This window comes from Ictalurus furcatus, chromosome 16 (assembly GCF_023375685.1).
Source record: "Ictalurus furcatus strain D&B chromosome 16, Billie_1.0, whole genome shotgun sequence".
Taxonomy (NCBI): domain Eukaryota; kingdom Metazoa; phylum Chordata; class Actinopteri; order Siluriformes; family Ictaluridae; genus Ictalurus; species Ictalurus furcatus.
The window spans coordinates 4,288,487-4,303,455 of NC_071270.1; the positions used below are offsets into that span (position 1 = coordinate 4,288,487).

The 14,969-nt window shown below is 39.6% G+C and overlaps 1 protein-coding gene across 2 annotated transcripts; it reads right to left on the reverse strand.

Moving 5' to 3' along the window:
• Window positions 1–2,025: 2,025 nt before the first annotated feature.
• On the reverse strand, window positions 2,026–13,780 carry parp14rs4 (poly(ADP-ribose) polymerase family member 14-related sequence 4). 2 transcript variants are annotated; one of them, XM_053645777.1, is made up of 19 exons: window positions 13,575–13,780; window positions 13,031–13,122; window positions 12,562–12,604; window positions 11,368–11,532; window positions 10,854–10,922; window positions 10,544–10,756; window positions 10,220–10,447; window positions 6,454–8,942; window positions 6,076–6,321; window positions 5,706–5,927; window positions 5,513–5,627; window positions 5,214–5,366; window positions 4,909–4,971; window positions 4,618–4,800; window positions 4,294–4,497; window positions 3,546–4,175; window positions 3,171–3,313; window positions 2,890–3,064; window positions 2,026–2,649 (listed from the first exon to the last, which is right to left on the reverse strand). In XM_053645777.1, exons 1-19 carry the CDS (start codon window positions 13,747–13,749, stop codon window positions 2,375–2,377), a joined length of 5,883 nt encoding a protein of 1,960 aa, XP_053501752.1. In that variant the 5' UTR covers window positions 13,750–13,780; the 3' UTR covers window positions 2,026–2,374. The 2 variants fall into 2 exon arrangements, with proteins under 2 accessions (XP_053501752.1, XP_053501753.1); XM_053645778.1 differs by having other exon boundaries at window positions 5,214–5,363; window positions 13,575–13,749.
• Window positions 13,781–14,969: the final 1,189 nt, after the last annotated feature.

Here is a 14,969-nt window from a genome sequence, read left to right on the forward strand (position 1 = left end):
CAAAGAATAAATGCATTATAAATAATTAAGGAGTTTTTTAAAGCATCATCACTACTGCTGAGTATACTGTACAATCCCATGCTTATTCTCTGCAATGGGATCTAAAAGAGATTTGAAATGTATAGTATGAGAGGTAGGGCGCACTGTGGCTTAGTTCACCTCACACCTCCAGGGTTGGGGGTTCGATTCCCGCCCTGGCCCTGTGTGTGCGCGGAGTTTGCATGTTCTCCCCGTGCTGCGGGGGTTTCCTCCCCCCAGACCAAAGACATGCAAGGTAGGTTGACTGGCATGTCTAAAGTGTCGTAGTGTATGAATGGGTGTGTGAGTGTGAATGTGTGTGATTGTCACCCTGTCCAGGGTGTACCCTGCCTTGTGTTTGATGCTCCCTGGGATAGGCTCCAGGTTTCCCCGTGACCCTGAAAAGGATAAGCGGTATAGAAGATGGATGGATGGAGTGTGAGAGGTGTTGATCAATACATTTTACTATGAAAAGCACATGACTCCAGAAGTCAACCTACCTGAGGGATTTTGTCAGGGCAGGGGGTTAGGATTTTGTCATCGTTTTTACTCCTGCCTAAATTACTGTACACTCTCAGCCTTATCTCTGTAATAGCCATAATGCAAAGTCACCAACCACGCACTCTTAGCTACAGAGCAGGGCAGGCAAGTCATAAAGCCTACAGAGCAATAAAATCACCTAACCTCTGTTTCATCACTCAGTACAGAGTTCCAGACTGCCTCTCCAAGCAACATCAGCACAAGAACTGTGCGTCTGGAGCTTCAGGAGATGGGTTTCCATGCCAGGTTCCTATACTGGAATGCATAGTGCTAAAAGTGAAGTTTGGTGGAGTAGGGATAATGGTCTGGGGCTGTTTATACACCGTACACCGAGCACAGAGGGCATTGTGCTGGTGAGTAATTGCATAATAATGATGGGTTTCCGACTTCTTAGTCGATTTTACATTTTAGCTCGCCCGTGTTAGCTTTTTATTATATAGCTTTTTAACTTTCATCATATGTTTTCATTATGAAATGAAAAATGATTACTTTAGCACAAGTGTGTAAAATGATAATCCTGGCAGTTCAATCCTGGCAATCAGGCAATATTTCATGAGTCATTACTTCATGAGGAATTTCAGTTAAGGAAAGGTTTATACACTGACTAGCTTACATTAAAATAGTCTCGCTATCAATTATTGCTAGTTTCTATTTACTTTTTTGGGTAAATATTTTTTCTTCGGAAAACCCACAATTTTTACCTTTGAAAACTTTTATTGTTCAGTTCAGTGTTCTTTTTTTACCTTCTTCTTCGAGTTATGAATCCTTCAACCACAGAAGATAGTTATGAGCATTACCGATGCCTTAGCAAAAGGGTCCTTCAGTAGATCTTTGAATGTGTGACAGGTCTGACTTTCTAAAAGGCTTCTATTCTGAACTGTATCTGAATGAGGATACCCCAGTTATATGGTTCAAAAACTATTACACATTGCATTGTACTAAATTTAAAGAGGGAAAAAAAGAAACCAGAATCTGTTCTTTTGGATTTCTAATCATTTCTTGGCTTTTTGATGTGTTCATTTATTCATTCTGAAACAGGGCAGTGTAGATACACTCAAGTATTGAAGCAAGCAATGATTTGAAAAGTTAAATACAAAGATTGTACAGTTAAGTCAGTTTATCAGGAATCAATATAGTATAACATGTTTATTAACTTCCTACAAGTTTTATTAGAGTCTCGCTGGTCTTATTTGCTTGTATTTTCTCATTTGTAAGTCGCTTTGGATAAAAGCGTCTGCTAAATGAATAAATGTAAATGTAAGTGTAATGTAATAGAGATGTGCTTAGATGTACTCTGTAAAACTGATTGACCTCAACAATCACAGCATCTTTTAACAACACAATTTTCTACACAAATCAACGTGACCACACAGTGACAGAACCTTACTTCACCATCTATTTATATTTGTAAATATTTAATGATAGAATGCAACTATGTGAACATGAAATGAACAAAATGCACATGAATGCAGCACATTTCTTTATTTATATAAGGAATCCACAATTTCTGATGTAATAAATTTGCAGTGTACATGAGCTGTTTATTACATATGCATTTTATGAAAGTGGCTTCAATAATCATGAAGGAAACTGTAAATATGTGATCGCATTACATTATACTAGTGTTCTATAGTTAAAAATAATAATTCTGCAGAATCAAGTGTATGATTTTTTTTTCCCCTCAATATCACACACTATAGTATGTATTGTATGTATTTTTTTGTTTGTTTGTTTGTTTGTTTTTGGCATTTTAAAAGTCCAACAGTGATAAACTGCAGGAAAAGCATAGGTCATACAGTCAGGGTAAACAAAGCCCTTACTGGAAGGTGATTAGGTATTCAGGATAGGCATGAACATCATGAAAGATCACAAACATAGATTGTTGGCCATCAGTGACGCTGTCGTACTGCTCCGTGCCGGTGGAGTTTTTGGCTGGAGGTGCAATAAGACCAGCTTTCCCTGTGGTAAAGTCACCAACTAACACTCGAGCCAAATACATGCGCTTGTGACCTTGCTGATCAGGCTTGGCGTAACCTCGTGCAGAGTAGCATGGATCAACAGCAAAATACACACCGTTCCCATACATGGCCCCTAAAAAGAGGACAATAGAAGATAATTATATTTCAAAACCATCGAATATTTTGGTAAGGATCTTGGAAACTTTACTGGACATGAAAAGGTGCGATGTAAACAAAGTTTATTACAAATATTAGTGAAAGTACATTTGTAAATTCACTGTTAAATTCTCTTAGATGCTATTCTACTGGAGTAGTGATTTGACTTATTTTATAATTATTTTCATGTAGCGCATTTCTAGTTCTTCACCCTTACCATGCATCCCGGCATAGCTGCGATTGAAACCTCGGTCGTTGATCTTATCAATATTATCAGCGCCGGTGCCGTGGAAAAGCAGCTTTTCATTGTTTGTGTGTTTGTTCTTTTTTTCCAGGTACGCCTTCTGGTTTATGTAGTTCTTCCAAAGTGTCTCATTCTGAACTCTTTCAATCTGAAGACATCGCACAATTAGTAGGTTGATACGCAGGTACTAAAACAAAACAATGCACAACACATGTCTAATTTATGGAGTCGCCTTTTCTGTAAAAATGACTTACTGTGAGGATATTTGATGTCAGTCCGGTTTTCCTGAACTGCTTCTCCACATCTGTGTATTCCTGACTGCCTTGTTGAATCGCAACGCGTAAAACTAAATTTCCCTTCATGTCGTCCCAGTTACTGGGCAAAGAAACAGTTTGTTCTAAAAAAAAAAAAGAAGAAGAAGAAGAAGAATTTTCCTTTCTTTTATTTAAAAAAAGGCAAACTAATTAATTCAAATGAGGAATCAGTTTGAAAACAAGATCAAGTGAAAATAATGAAACAATTCCTTCAAAGGTAATGAACATACAGTAATATACCAACTGAAATTACTATATCTAGTAGTTTGGTTCATACAACTGTCCATTATGATGAGTTCTGGTATCATGTCTTACGTTTCACATCAGTCCTCTTCAGTTCAATCTGTCCACGTTTCCCCTTAGCCGTCCCATAGGCTAAATTGGCATCATATGGGTCATTATTGATGTTGATCTTTACAAGAGGCTGTTTCAGTACAAAAGCCTGCTCCAGGTCGTAGTTAGTCAAAATATCAAAAGGCACTAAGTTCCCACTGCGGTCCTGATACTGCCACTCTACTTGACTGCTCAGTATAAAGGCTTCACGTTGGCGTGTCATGTTCTTCTCCACTTTACGGATCATGTCACGGATTTGGCTCTCAGCCTTTACTACGTCTCGTGTCAGGCCCTCCACAGTGAACGCCGGCTCAGGGCCGCTCTTTGAGAGTTGGATGCTGACCGTGAGCTCCCTCTGCAGTTTGCTCAGCACGTCAGCCTCCTCCTGGCTGAAATAGCTGATGGCAGAGTCCTCGATTTTTGAGCTTACATGCTCCTTCACAATGAAGCTGGTGATGAGGTTTCTCGCCTCGTTCAGGTCCTCCTCACTCTCTCCACACAGCTGAAACACGACAGGCTCGAACTCCTCACCCAGAAACACAAATTCTTCTTTTGCAGATGCTTCTGCATAGCCACCACCAGTAAACAAGTTGGTCATAGCATCAAATGTACCTAATTGTTCCCCAAAACATGATCAATGTTTGGTTTAGTAAACGTAGAGCAAAATAAGTAGGTAAGTTTTACAGATGTAGTTTTTAGATTTTTACAGATTTTAGTTTTAGTAACGTACCTTTAAACCAGCCAATTAATCCACCCTCCTCCTCGACACTTCCTTGCTGCCTCTTCAGCATGCTCTGATGGAAATCAGACACCATGGATGGCTGGAATATCAAGAACTTTACCATTTGCAACTTGCCTTTTTTCTTCTTCACAAAGTCGATCACGGCTTCAATCATGGCGTCTGCAACAGCAGAAGGCTGGGCCCCACCTTGACCTATTCATTTAGACACCAAAAAAGAGAAACAATGACTGAGAAATATGCACTGAAAGCACCTAGTAACAGTTCACACATAAAGAAACCATGCTTAGAAATGATGACTGTGTCAGGCTCTACCTGTGCCAAGTGCTGGAAAGGCAACAGAGGAGAACTTTTTTTCCTCACAGGATTTTAATACTGAGTAAACAACACTCTTGATGTCTGCAGGATTGTTTCGACCTATAATGTGAATAATGTGTCTGCATGGAAGTTGTCCTCCTGATGTCCAGATCATGTCTGCTTGCTGAGATTTTGATGCCACTTTTAAAAAAATTAAGTACACAACATGAACCGGGTTTCTAAGAAATCATAATGTAAAATTAGCCCAGAAAATATTATATATTACGGAAAACAAAAGGGTTTACATACCAATCTGTGCACATTCATTTTCCACTGCTAACCCAGCAGCATCTAAAATGGCCTTGGAAACTCCTATATAAATACAGATTAAATCACCAAGTTACACAAAAAGTCCATTTTTAGATGCTATAATTGAAACAATAACAGGGACTAACTTGTTTCACATACATCCACAACATTAAATGTAACTATAAATGGATTTTGATGTTGTGGTTAAATAGAAATAAATTTTGAGATGTGAGGGTGTGGAGTCACAATGTCTTGTAATTTTTTATCATACCACAATAAAGTATAAGTTTCTAATCTGAGTTTACCTGATTTCAGAGAGAACGACTGATTGGAGGAATTAATGATTGCATCACAGCTCTCTTTGGTGATGTCACCTGATGACACCTCCAGAGTCAGATGCCCTATCCGCATTTTGTGCACTCCAAGACTAGGAGTAGAAACTGCTCCAATGAAACCTGCTGAAACAATCATCCAAAGCATCTCTGTTAGTACTCATATTTTTATTCCTTAATTCAAACAAATGCTTCATCACTACAGTAGAGTAAAAATCCAACAGAAAGCTTAATAATTAAATGTGATTAATAGCAGCAGGAGAAACGCTCACCAGCAGACTGTGGTGATCTAACAGGAGGTGGTTTTTTAGGTGGTGATTGCTGAACAGCATGTGCTCCTTTCATGGTGGAACCCTGCCATTCACCTCTGAAGCTCTTTACAAAGCACTGTGACAAAAATGTAATTATTATAAGCCACACACGGATTAGCCAAATCATGAAAAGGTGACCAACTTTCTCCAATACCTGGACAGTCTCGCTGTCTGACGGATGCACAATCACGGTCACCTCATTAAGGTACTGAGGAGAATCTCCAGCACTAAAGGCACGAATCTCACTTAGGAAAATGCTGGACACAACATCTCTAGGAAAGCCAAGGTTCCCCGTGCCGATGGCTGGAAATGAAATCGAAGCCATTTTCTGGTTCTCGGCTTTTATCAGGCACTTTTGAATGATTCCTTTGAGAATCTATTAGAAAAAAATAAAAATCCAATTATTTCATCCAACACAGTGCTATATTGCATATACACTGCAATGAAAATAATAATAATAATTTAAAAATAATAATTTTATGGATATATAGAATCCCTTAAACATCTACAAAGTCTGCAGTCACCTCATCTTCTGATCTATGCCCTCCACTCCAAAATGGACAAACTGTATGGAAGACCTTTAGACAATTTAAGTTATAGCCATTAGTGGCCACTATGTCTCCATGATTCGGACTGGGAGTCCGAAATGATTTCAGATGAGAATAAGTTTCAGCCTGGAGTTGAGGACCAGCAGCGCTGAGTAGTGCTTTGGAGACGGCACCTTTACTGAGGTCCAGGTCTTCTGAGACGGTATTGACAATTACATCAGACTGTAACATAAACACCAAAGATAAATGTTGAAATCCATCTCTGGAAGACACCAGACACCAGGTAGCTTGCCTTTAATTTTTGAGTAAAAAAAAATTTATGAGTTTTTCTGTCGGCTGTGAATAGTTACTTACACGTGCATCCTGGATATTCCCCTTCTTTAGTATGATTTTCAGTCCTTCTTTTGTGGATTGAGCTTCAAGAAACCCTGACCCTGACCTGTCCATGTCCTCAAATTGGGTTCTCAATCGTGGGTTTGAGTATGGCCGTCTTTGAGTCTCAAAATCCTCAGAATCTTTTGCCCTGTACATTCGTGAGTCATTACCCCTTGCCCCAATGTCTCGATGTCTATCAGCACCTTGTCCACGATATCCCTGACCTCGGTTTCCACGACCACGATAATTCTGACCGTGGTAACCACGACTACGGTGACCACTGCCACGGCCCATTTGCTGTGGAAATGTCATTCTGGGTTTGAAGTCTGTAAACTCCTTTTTAACAGCCTGAGCCATGGCATTGACAGTTGTGGGATTATTGTCCACCAAGTGGATCTCTTTCAGTGTGTTCCTGCCACCTTGGTGCGTTGGGTCTTCAATGTATGCATGTAGTTCCTGAGCAATCGTCTCAGTGCAGAGGTCGAGGGGAAAGCCAAATATCCCTGAGCTGATAGCGGGAACAGCAATAGAGGAGCACCTCTTAAACTCAGCTTGGTTCAGACTTTCCCTCACAGCCTGTCTCAGTTTCTTCACAGCAGTAAACTTGTCAGTACTGTAATAGCGGGGACCTACAGCATGCACTACATATTTGCATGGCAGGTGTCCTGCGTCTGTAGTAATAGCATTCCCAGGTAGCAGTTTCCCATTTTTAGCTACATATTGATCACTGCTTTGTTGTAAAGATGGACCTGCAGCATTCAGAAGTGCTAATGCTAAACCACCAATGTGCTTTAAGTCCTCGTTGGCAGCATTGACCACAGCATCTACTTTAAATTGGCAGATATCAGCCTTCAGGACTTTGATGACAATCCCACCAGGCGTCTGAACCTCACAGAAAAGCTGTCCAAAATCTTCCGCTCTACCTTCAACATCACTCTCCTCATTGTAACTCTCCTCATCCTCTTCCTCCATAGAAGCATCCTCAAGCACAACCACAAATCTTTGTTCCTTTATCATCATCATGACCATGGCTCCCTGTTCCTCAAAATACTTTTTGGCTCCTGCTTTTCTAATTGTTAATCTATCAGTGTGGAGACTTCTTGCAATTTTCTGAAAAGAATTTAGTGCAGGCTGAACATGAATACGCTCTCCAGACACTCGAATCAATGGCCTTTTTGCGTCAAACTTTATGTTCAGTTCATCACCCTTTTGAAATTTCTGCCAAAGCTGCGGCATCTTCTCTCTGATGAATTTCACCACGGCATAAGTCTGGACACGAACTGCCTCTTCTATCCTTGAGTGTGCATCAATAAATTGCTCCAGACTTTTACTAACCTCTCTAACCGGTTCCTGAAAGCCACAGACTACAACCCCGTTCCTTGAGGATTTTATGAGCACTGTTTTCTTCCTGGATAAGTTGTATGTACCATACAGCTCATTAGTGAGAGCCTGCCATTCTGGCTTACCAAGCAGATCTTGGTCTTCTACAGAAAGGCTCTGGAATGTCATTGTTGTATAAAGCTTCTCCTCAGCCTCAGTCAATGCTTTGTCTGTACTTGCGGTCAAAACAATGTTCTCATTTTCAAATCTGTAGACTGCACTAATTCGCTTGGATATGAACAGATCTCCTGACATTTCCTCAGAGTCCACAGATCTCAAGAACTCCAGTAATGAAGAGTCCATTTTCAGGGTCTTCTTTTTCATGCACAATTGTCTCTCTAAGATCATATTCTTGATGTCAATAATTTCCACAGGAAGCCCAGTTAACGTTAACTGATTGGTGTCTTTTTTGTACATCAGTTCCAGCTGTGGATATTTGGCTGAAGCGCTGTGTTGCAGTCCCTCTTGCTGAAATAAGAAGAATATGCCAGGGGACATATTAATGCTGCTGGAGGTCTTGTTCATGTCTCTCTCCATCTGAAGTGATGCTTCCTTTAAAACTTTCTCCAATATCGGTTTCAATATGTTAATATCGTTGGCCATTCCTGCCAGAGTCAGGCATCCTGTTGAGAAATCCACCTCCAGGACAGCTTTATCTTTTACAACTGACCGGATGTCTTTCTCTACTGCAGTCCATACTGAAGGGATCACCGCATACTCAAAAACACCAAAGCTGGAGAGGATGTTTTTGAAAGCATCTATGGTGTCTTGCTTCCAGTTGTCTATGTGCTTTTTGGTTATACCCTTTTGTCTGAGCAGGGCAGGAAGAGGACTGAACAGGACGTCATCATTGTCCATGTTCACTTGGCAGAAGTGTGAGCTCATCTGATTACAGATGGAGGAGATTTGTCCCTTCTTCTGGAGGAATTCTCTGATGGCAGGATGGATCTTATCTGTAAATGGTTTGGGGATGGTCCATGTTGCTCTGTCTTTGCCATACAAGGCGGAACCCAAGGAGGTGTAATATGGATATATATCAACTTGGGTGTTGCAAATAAGCTGTTTTTTTCCCAGGGCTTTTTGAACAGCTAAAAAAGAATGATGAAAGAGGTTTATTATATACTCTATACAAATATAATGCATTTTGGGGTATTTAATATCATCTGCATATGTAATCAAGTGTGGTTAATCAGAATGTCAATATTCCTTATTAGTTCCACACAGTGATACACAAATTCACCTTAAACTTATCTAGTGATTTTGCATGGGGGGCCAAAATACACTCACTGGCCATTGTACTCCAAAAAATCCTTGCAGTTATGTAACCAGCCAACCATGTGGCAGAAGTTTAACGCATCAAATCATGCAGATGCGGGTCAAGAGCTTCGGTTAATGTTCACTTTGGAAAATGTGATCACAGTGGCTTTGACCATGGCACGGTTGTTGGTGCCAGATCGGCTGCTTTGTGTATTTCAGAAAGCGCTGATCTCCTGGGATTTCCACACACACAACAGTCTCTAGAATTTTACACAGAATTGTGCTAAATAACAAACCAAAAAAAATTAAATGAGCTGCAGTTCCGCAGACAGAAATGTTGATGCTGATGAGAGCATCATAAGAGAATGACCAGACTAGTTCAAGCTGACAGCAAGGTTATGGTAACTCAAATAACCACTCTTTGTAACACTGATAAGCCAAAAAGCATCTCAGAACGCACAACATGTTGAACCTTGAGGAAGACAGGTTACAACAGCAGAAGATCTCATCCTGTCAGCCAAGAACAGGAATCTGAGGCAAAAGAGGGCACAGGCTCACCCAAACTGGACATTTGAAGAGCAGCTGTCAACTGTCCAGTTACATGGCCATTTTTCTGAGGAGCCACTGGTGCGAAGCTACCATCTGTGGGGTTATGACTGAATGCCTCTAAGTCAGAATCCCGCCTAAACGTAATGATACCGCAGCGCTGCGGATCTTCGGTTGGTCTGGGGTAGCCAGGGAGTCCCCTGTGGGGGCCCCCGGCGAGCAGAGCCATTCGCGAACGGGCCAGGGTGCGGCCGGATGAGCGCCATACTCTCTCCAATTGTGCACTGCAAGTTTGTGTCGAACCTGGTGCTAAATGACTCGTTAATGACCCGAGTCATTTCACAAATACAATCTTCCAACCAATTCTGATGTTTCATGTCGACATCATCTGAAGCTCTTGACCTGTATCTGCAGGATTTGTTACTGCTGCCAGGTAATATACTGTGTACAAATGCACTGGTGTACAGGTGTTCCTAATAAAGTTGTTGGTGAGTATAGATCAAAATGCTAATTGTGACAACTTGACAAATAAATGTGTACAATTAAAAGACAAATGATTTACCCTGTTGATCACTAAAGGTGACGATAGCGACTTGCTCATCTGCCATTGCCTTGATACGTTCCACTTTTCCTACATGCTTTTCAAAGTAAAGTTCTAGAAATTCATCATTGCACTGAGCAGGCAGGTTCTCCACTTTAACGCGTCTACTTGTTTCCAGGCGCCGGGCTTTGAGACCGTACTTCTGGACCTTTCTGTTATTTCCACATTCTGTAAGAAACTTTTCTACAGCTGTTGAAAGAAAAGAAAATTATCCTTAAATTCAGTCTGGACATTTTTTATTTACTAAAATCTGGCATTATGTCACACTGCAGGTTAAGGACATACCGCTGGGGTCATTAAAGGTCACAACAGCAGTGCTTGATTCTGGAATTAACTCTAAGGAATATTCATCTTCAGAATGACTGCCGATACTTCCCACTAAAAGACTGAGGTACTCTTGGTTAATGTCTTCCGGAACATTCTCCAGAACCACAGCACTGCACCATTTAGTGTCTTCCAAACTCTCACTGGCTTCAGTCTGACTCACATCAAGACCATCTGGAGGCCAAAATACAGAAAACAAGGTGTTTACTTTCTTACATGACACAAAATTAATAGAGTGCTTCTATTCTTCTGTGAAAGAAGGAGGACTTACGGTATGGGCACATGGTGACTGGCTGACTGAATAAAGTGTGATCAGTCTTCTCCAAAATTCTCTTTGCAGCTAAAATGTCGAAGGAAAGCCATGTAAATACACATGACACAGTGCTAGAATCATAGCACTCAATCCAGATAATGGTGCCAAACTGTCTCCAGGTCATTGTGTTCCAAATATTAGGATAATATAAGATTGATTTGCAGGTTCTAATACCATTATAAAGCTAAGCAACAGATGTTTTAATGTTTTAACTTCACAGCAGCAGCATTTTTCAAATGGTACAATTTAAGCAGGAGTTATTGCTACCAAACTGGAAGAGAAAAAAGGCATTTCAAATGTCCAGGACATGCTGTTAGGGAAAATGAATCCATTTGGGGCACAGCACAATAATGTTTCATTCCTTACTTTTCTCAGATTCATCTCAAATGGCTTAAGCTTGAAACACAATACTACTAAAACTCCACTATAGCAGCACTTCTGAAGTGACTGAATGTCTACACATGTTTCATACCATTTTGTGAGCGGAATGTAATAATAATGGTTTTCTCCTCTGGATTTGTGATGATTTTCTCTACAGGTCCACCCCACTTGTCAAAGTACAGCTCCAGAAGTTCCTTGTTGGTGATGGCATCAGCAGGTACGTTATCCACTCGCACACTGCAGGTTGTCCTCGCAGCTGGAAATGAACAGCAATGAAATAATAGCTGTTTTAGATCATAGATCAGCCATTACGTTAAAAACAGCTGCCTAATATTGTGTACAGGGGTCAGCATGGGCACTTTGACCCGTCTGCAGCTATGATGCACTGTGTGTTCTGACACATTACTATCAGAGCCAACATTAACTTTTTCAGCAATTTGTGCTATGGTAGATCTTCTGTGGGATCTGACCAGACAGGCCTTCGCTCCCCACACGCATCAATGATCCTTGGGCGCCCATGACCCTGTCGCCGGAAAACCGTTTGTCCTTCCTTGGACCACTTTTTAGTAGATACAAGAACATCCCACAAGACCTATCGTTTTGGACATGCTCTGACCCAGTCATCTATCACTCAGATCCTTACACTTGCCCATTCTTTGCCCATATACATATATACACTGATCATACTAGACCTTAACACTTGAGCAGCACTTCACCTCCTGAAGAGGAGACTGAAGTGAGAAACCCCCTTAAACTATCAACAACTAAAAGAAGCAGCAGTAAAAGCCTGGAACTGCATCACAAAAGAAAAAAGCAACAGTTTGGTGTCAGTGAGTCACAGGCTTGATGCAGTTATTGCAAGCACGGGATATACAACCAAATATTAAGTGTTATTTACTATTTACTAATATACTTCAAGTCCTATACTTCTGCTTGCCTAAAAATTGGGTAGTCTGAGGCAAAAAGGTCTATATTTTATGTTGTTTAAACACATCTAGATGTAAACACCAGGAAATAAAAGCTGAAATCCTAAACTTTCGTCTCATCTCCAGCTTTTGATCTCAAACCCAAACGTCTTTGGTGTACAGCACCAAAAAAATTAACTGGCCTTGACGTTCCAATAGTTTCGGAGGGGTAGTGGTAGTCAACACTACCAGGAGTTGAGCTAGCTATGTAAAGGAGAAAAGTATTTGTATTTGCATATTTGCATAAAGCATAGTTCTTCCCAAAGCAGATATACTTCTTTTTTTTTAAATGCAGAATTAATGTGTAAACATTTCCTCACCTGTTTGCAGAGCTCCCGCTGACACATCACTTCCTGTTTTAGCCTATAAAAACCATAAGCATGTTTAACATACCCAGATGAAGCTCCATGTCATTTTACCACAGTGTTGTAAACAAGTTTAAAAGTACAAACTCCACTTTCCGAGTGCTCGTGTATCTCCACACCCTACTGGCTGGAGGATCCATTTTTGTTCTTCCAGTGTTTCAGCATACTTAGCATACATACTGTGCAATTGTGTCACATCACAAATAGAAATTAGACTAATCCAAAGAAATGTGTACGCTCTGAAATGTCACACTCAGTTTAAAACTGCAGAGCAATTCGTTAGGCAGATTACTTTTCTGTATAAAAAAAAAAAACTTGTTGCACTAGCAATCAAAGGCTGAATACTTTAAGGTAATATGGGAAATTAAAACAAAATTAAAAAATTAATAAAATTTTTTTTAGAAAGACCAAACTGTTCACTTACTGCCTCTGAATCCGGTTTGGACACCGTCAGCTTCACCTCCTGTTTCTCGATGAGTACTGCATGCTCAGCCTTAGCGAGAACTTGATCTCGGACTGAGAGACAAGCATACATAATCAACAAGGAGATAAACATTCAAGATGGTGTTTATAGTATTGTAGTATTATGATAGTATTATGTTTCTGTCTGGATTACTGTGTTCCCATGGTGTTTAACTGCATACAGCAAAAATAAATAATCCATGTGACACCATCAGAGCTGAGATCATTCTTACAGTGATGAATTAACACCTTATACTTTTTATTTTATGTGTTTATTTTTTAAATTTTTTTCAGATTTCTCACCATTCTCATAAATCTGATCTGTTGGTTTAATAACAGTGTTGGTATTCATTCCACCCTCTAGGTGTTCAATCAACACTCTGTATTCTACTTAAACACCACACAAGTGTCAACACTAGGGTTCACACCCTACATGAAACAACTATAAACATTTGAACAGATAAACTTGATCTGTTTCTGTTAGATGTTAGAGGAGTTTAACTCACTTTCTTCTGATTTGAAGAAGACCGTACAGCTCCGATCGGACCATTTGATGACGCAGTCTCCTCCCTGAGATTTCTTTTTGCTCTGAAAATAAATGTGAACTTTGCTTTGGAGTGTTTTAGCGTTGACAGAGGACCAATCTCCCTCCACGAGTAGTGGATAAGGGTAGTTCTCCATGTTGATCCCCCTGAAGTCCGGCACTGAATGCGGTAGTCTGGCACTGAGACGGAAGTTCTGCTCGTTCAGTGTAAACTCACACTTTCGCTTTCGTTTCGTTTCTCAGAGCTGCTTTTAGCAGAAAATGAAAGGGAGTGACATGGTACTGATAATCTGACGGGGAGGTTGTGATTTGACTTACAGTAAACTTTATAAAATAAATTTAAGGCAACCAGTTTTGTATTATTATTATTATTATTATTCAACCAGCGGATCAACAGTGCCTTAAAAATACTTATTTAAATATGAAAATCCCAATCAAAATCCTTTTTTCCCCTGCATGATCATTATTTCGAACTCCCAAATAAACAAAAACTTGTCTACGCCCACATCCTATTTGTTTTTATTAAACTACTGCAATGAAAAGAAAGAACCAGCAGATGGCGCCACAAAAAAAAAATCAGACGAGACTTAACGAGACTTTTCGTGACGTAAAATGAAAAATGTTATGCAATTTTTTTTTTAAGCAACAGATAATTTTTAGATCACATAGCCTATCAACAGTGCTATAATATTAAGTGGAGTATATTATAATTATGTATTGAAAGAGTAGTTATATTTGAGTAGTAAAAACTGGAAGACTGGGTATTTAGTAATATATTTATATGATAACATTTAACATATAAAATCCCACAAAAATTTATTTTCCCTGTATAATCTTTTTTATTATTATTTTATCTCACGATAAATAAATAAATAAAAAATACCACAGCAATGAACTGCAATGAAGCCAATCAGCCAGCAGATGGCGCCACAAATTTAATCCATTAGCTTCAATTTCATATTTATTAAATTTCATCTTCTGATTTTAACTTCAATAGATATTTATTAAACTAAATTTACAGGATATAGTGCTAGAATAGGCTATTAGGTGGAGTACAATTATGAAGGGTAATAAAAATAAAAGATTGCTAAAGGGATTTTGTTTTCTTAAAGTAGAACATCCCATGGGGAAAAAAAACTCTCTCACCTCATAATCATTATTTTAGTCTCTTAACCACGTCAGGATTATTTCTTTTTACTCAACTGCTGGAATGAAGCCCATGAACCAGCAGATGGCGACATAAACTTTAACCAGCAACCTTACGTTCACATTTATTGCCATTGGTTTGTGATTTGATTTTCAGTAAACTTTTAAAACTACATTTCAAAGCAACCCGTTTTTATTTTATTCAGTTTAC

Coding starts and splice junctions, on each gene's coding strand:
- parp14rs4 (XM_053645777.1), bottom strand. CDS start 13,749: ATGGAGAACTACCCTTATCCACTACTCGTGGAGGGAGATTGGTCCTCT. Junction 10,448..10,543: donor GACCTTTAATGACCCCAGCG/GTATGTCCTTAA, acceptor TTCTTTCAACAG/CTGTAGAAAAGTTTCTTACA. Junction 4,176..4,293: donor ATTAATTGGCTGGTTTAAAG/GTACGTTACTAA, acceptor GGGAACAATTAG/GTACATTTGATGCTATGACC.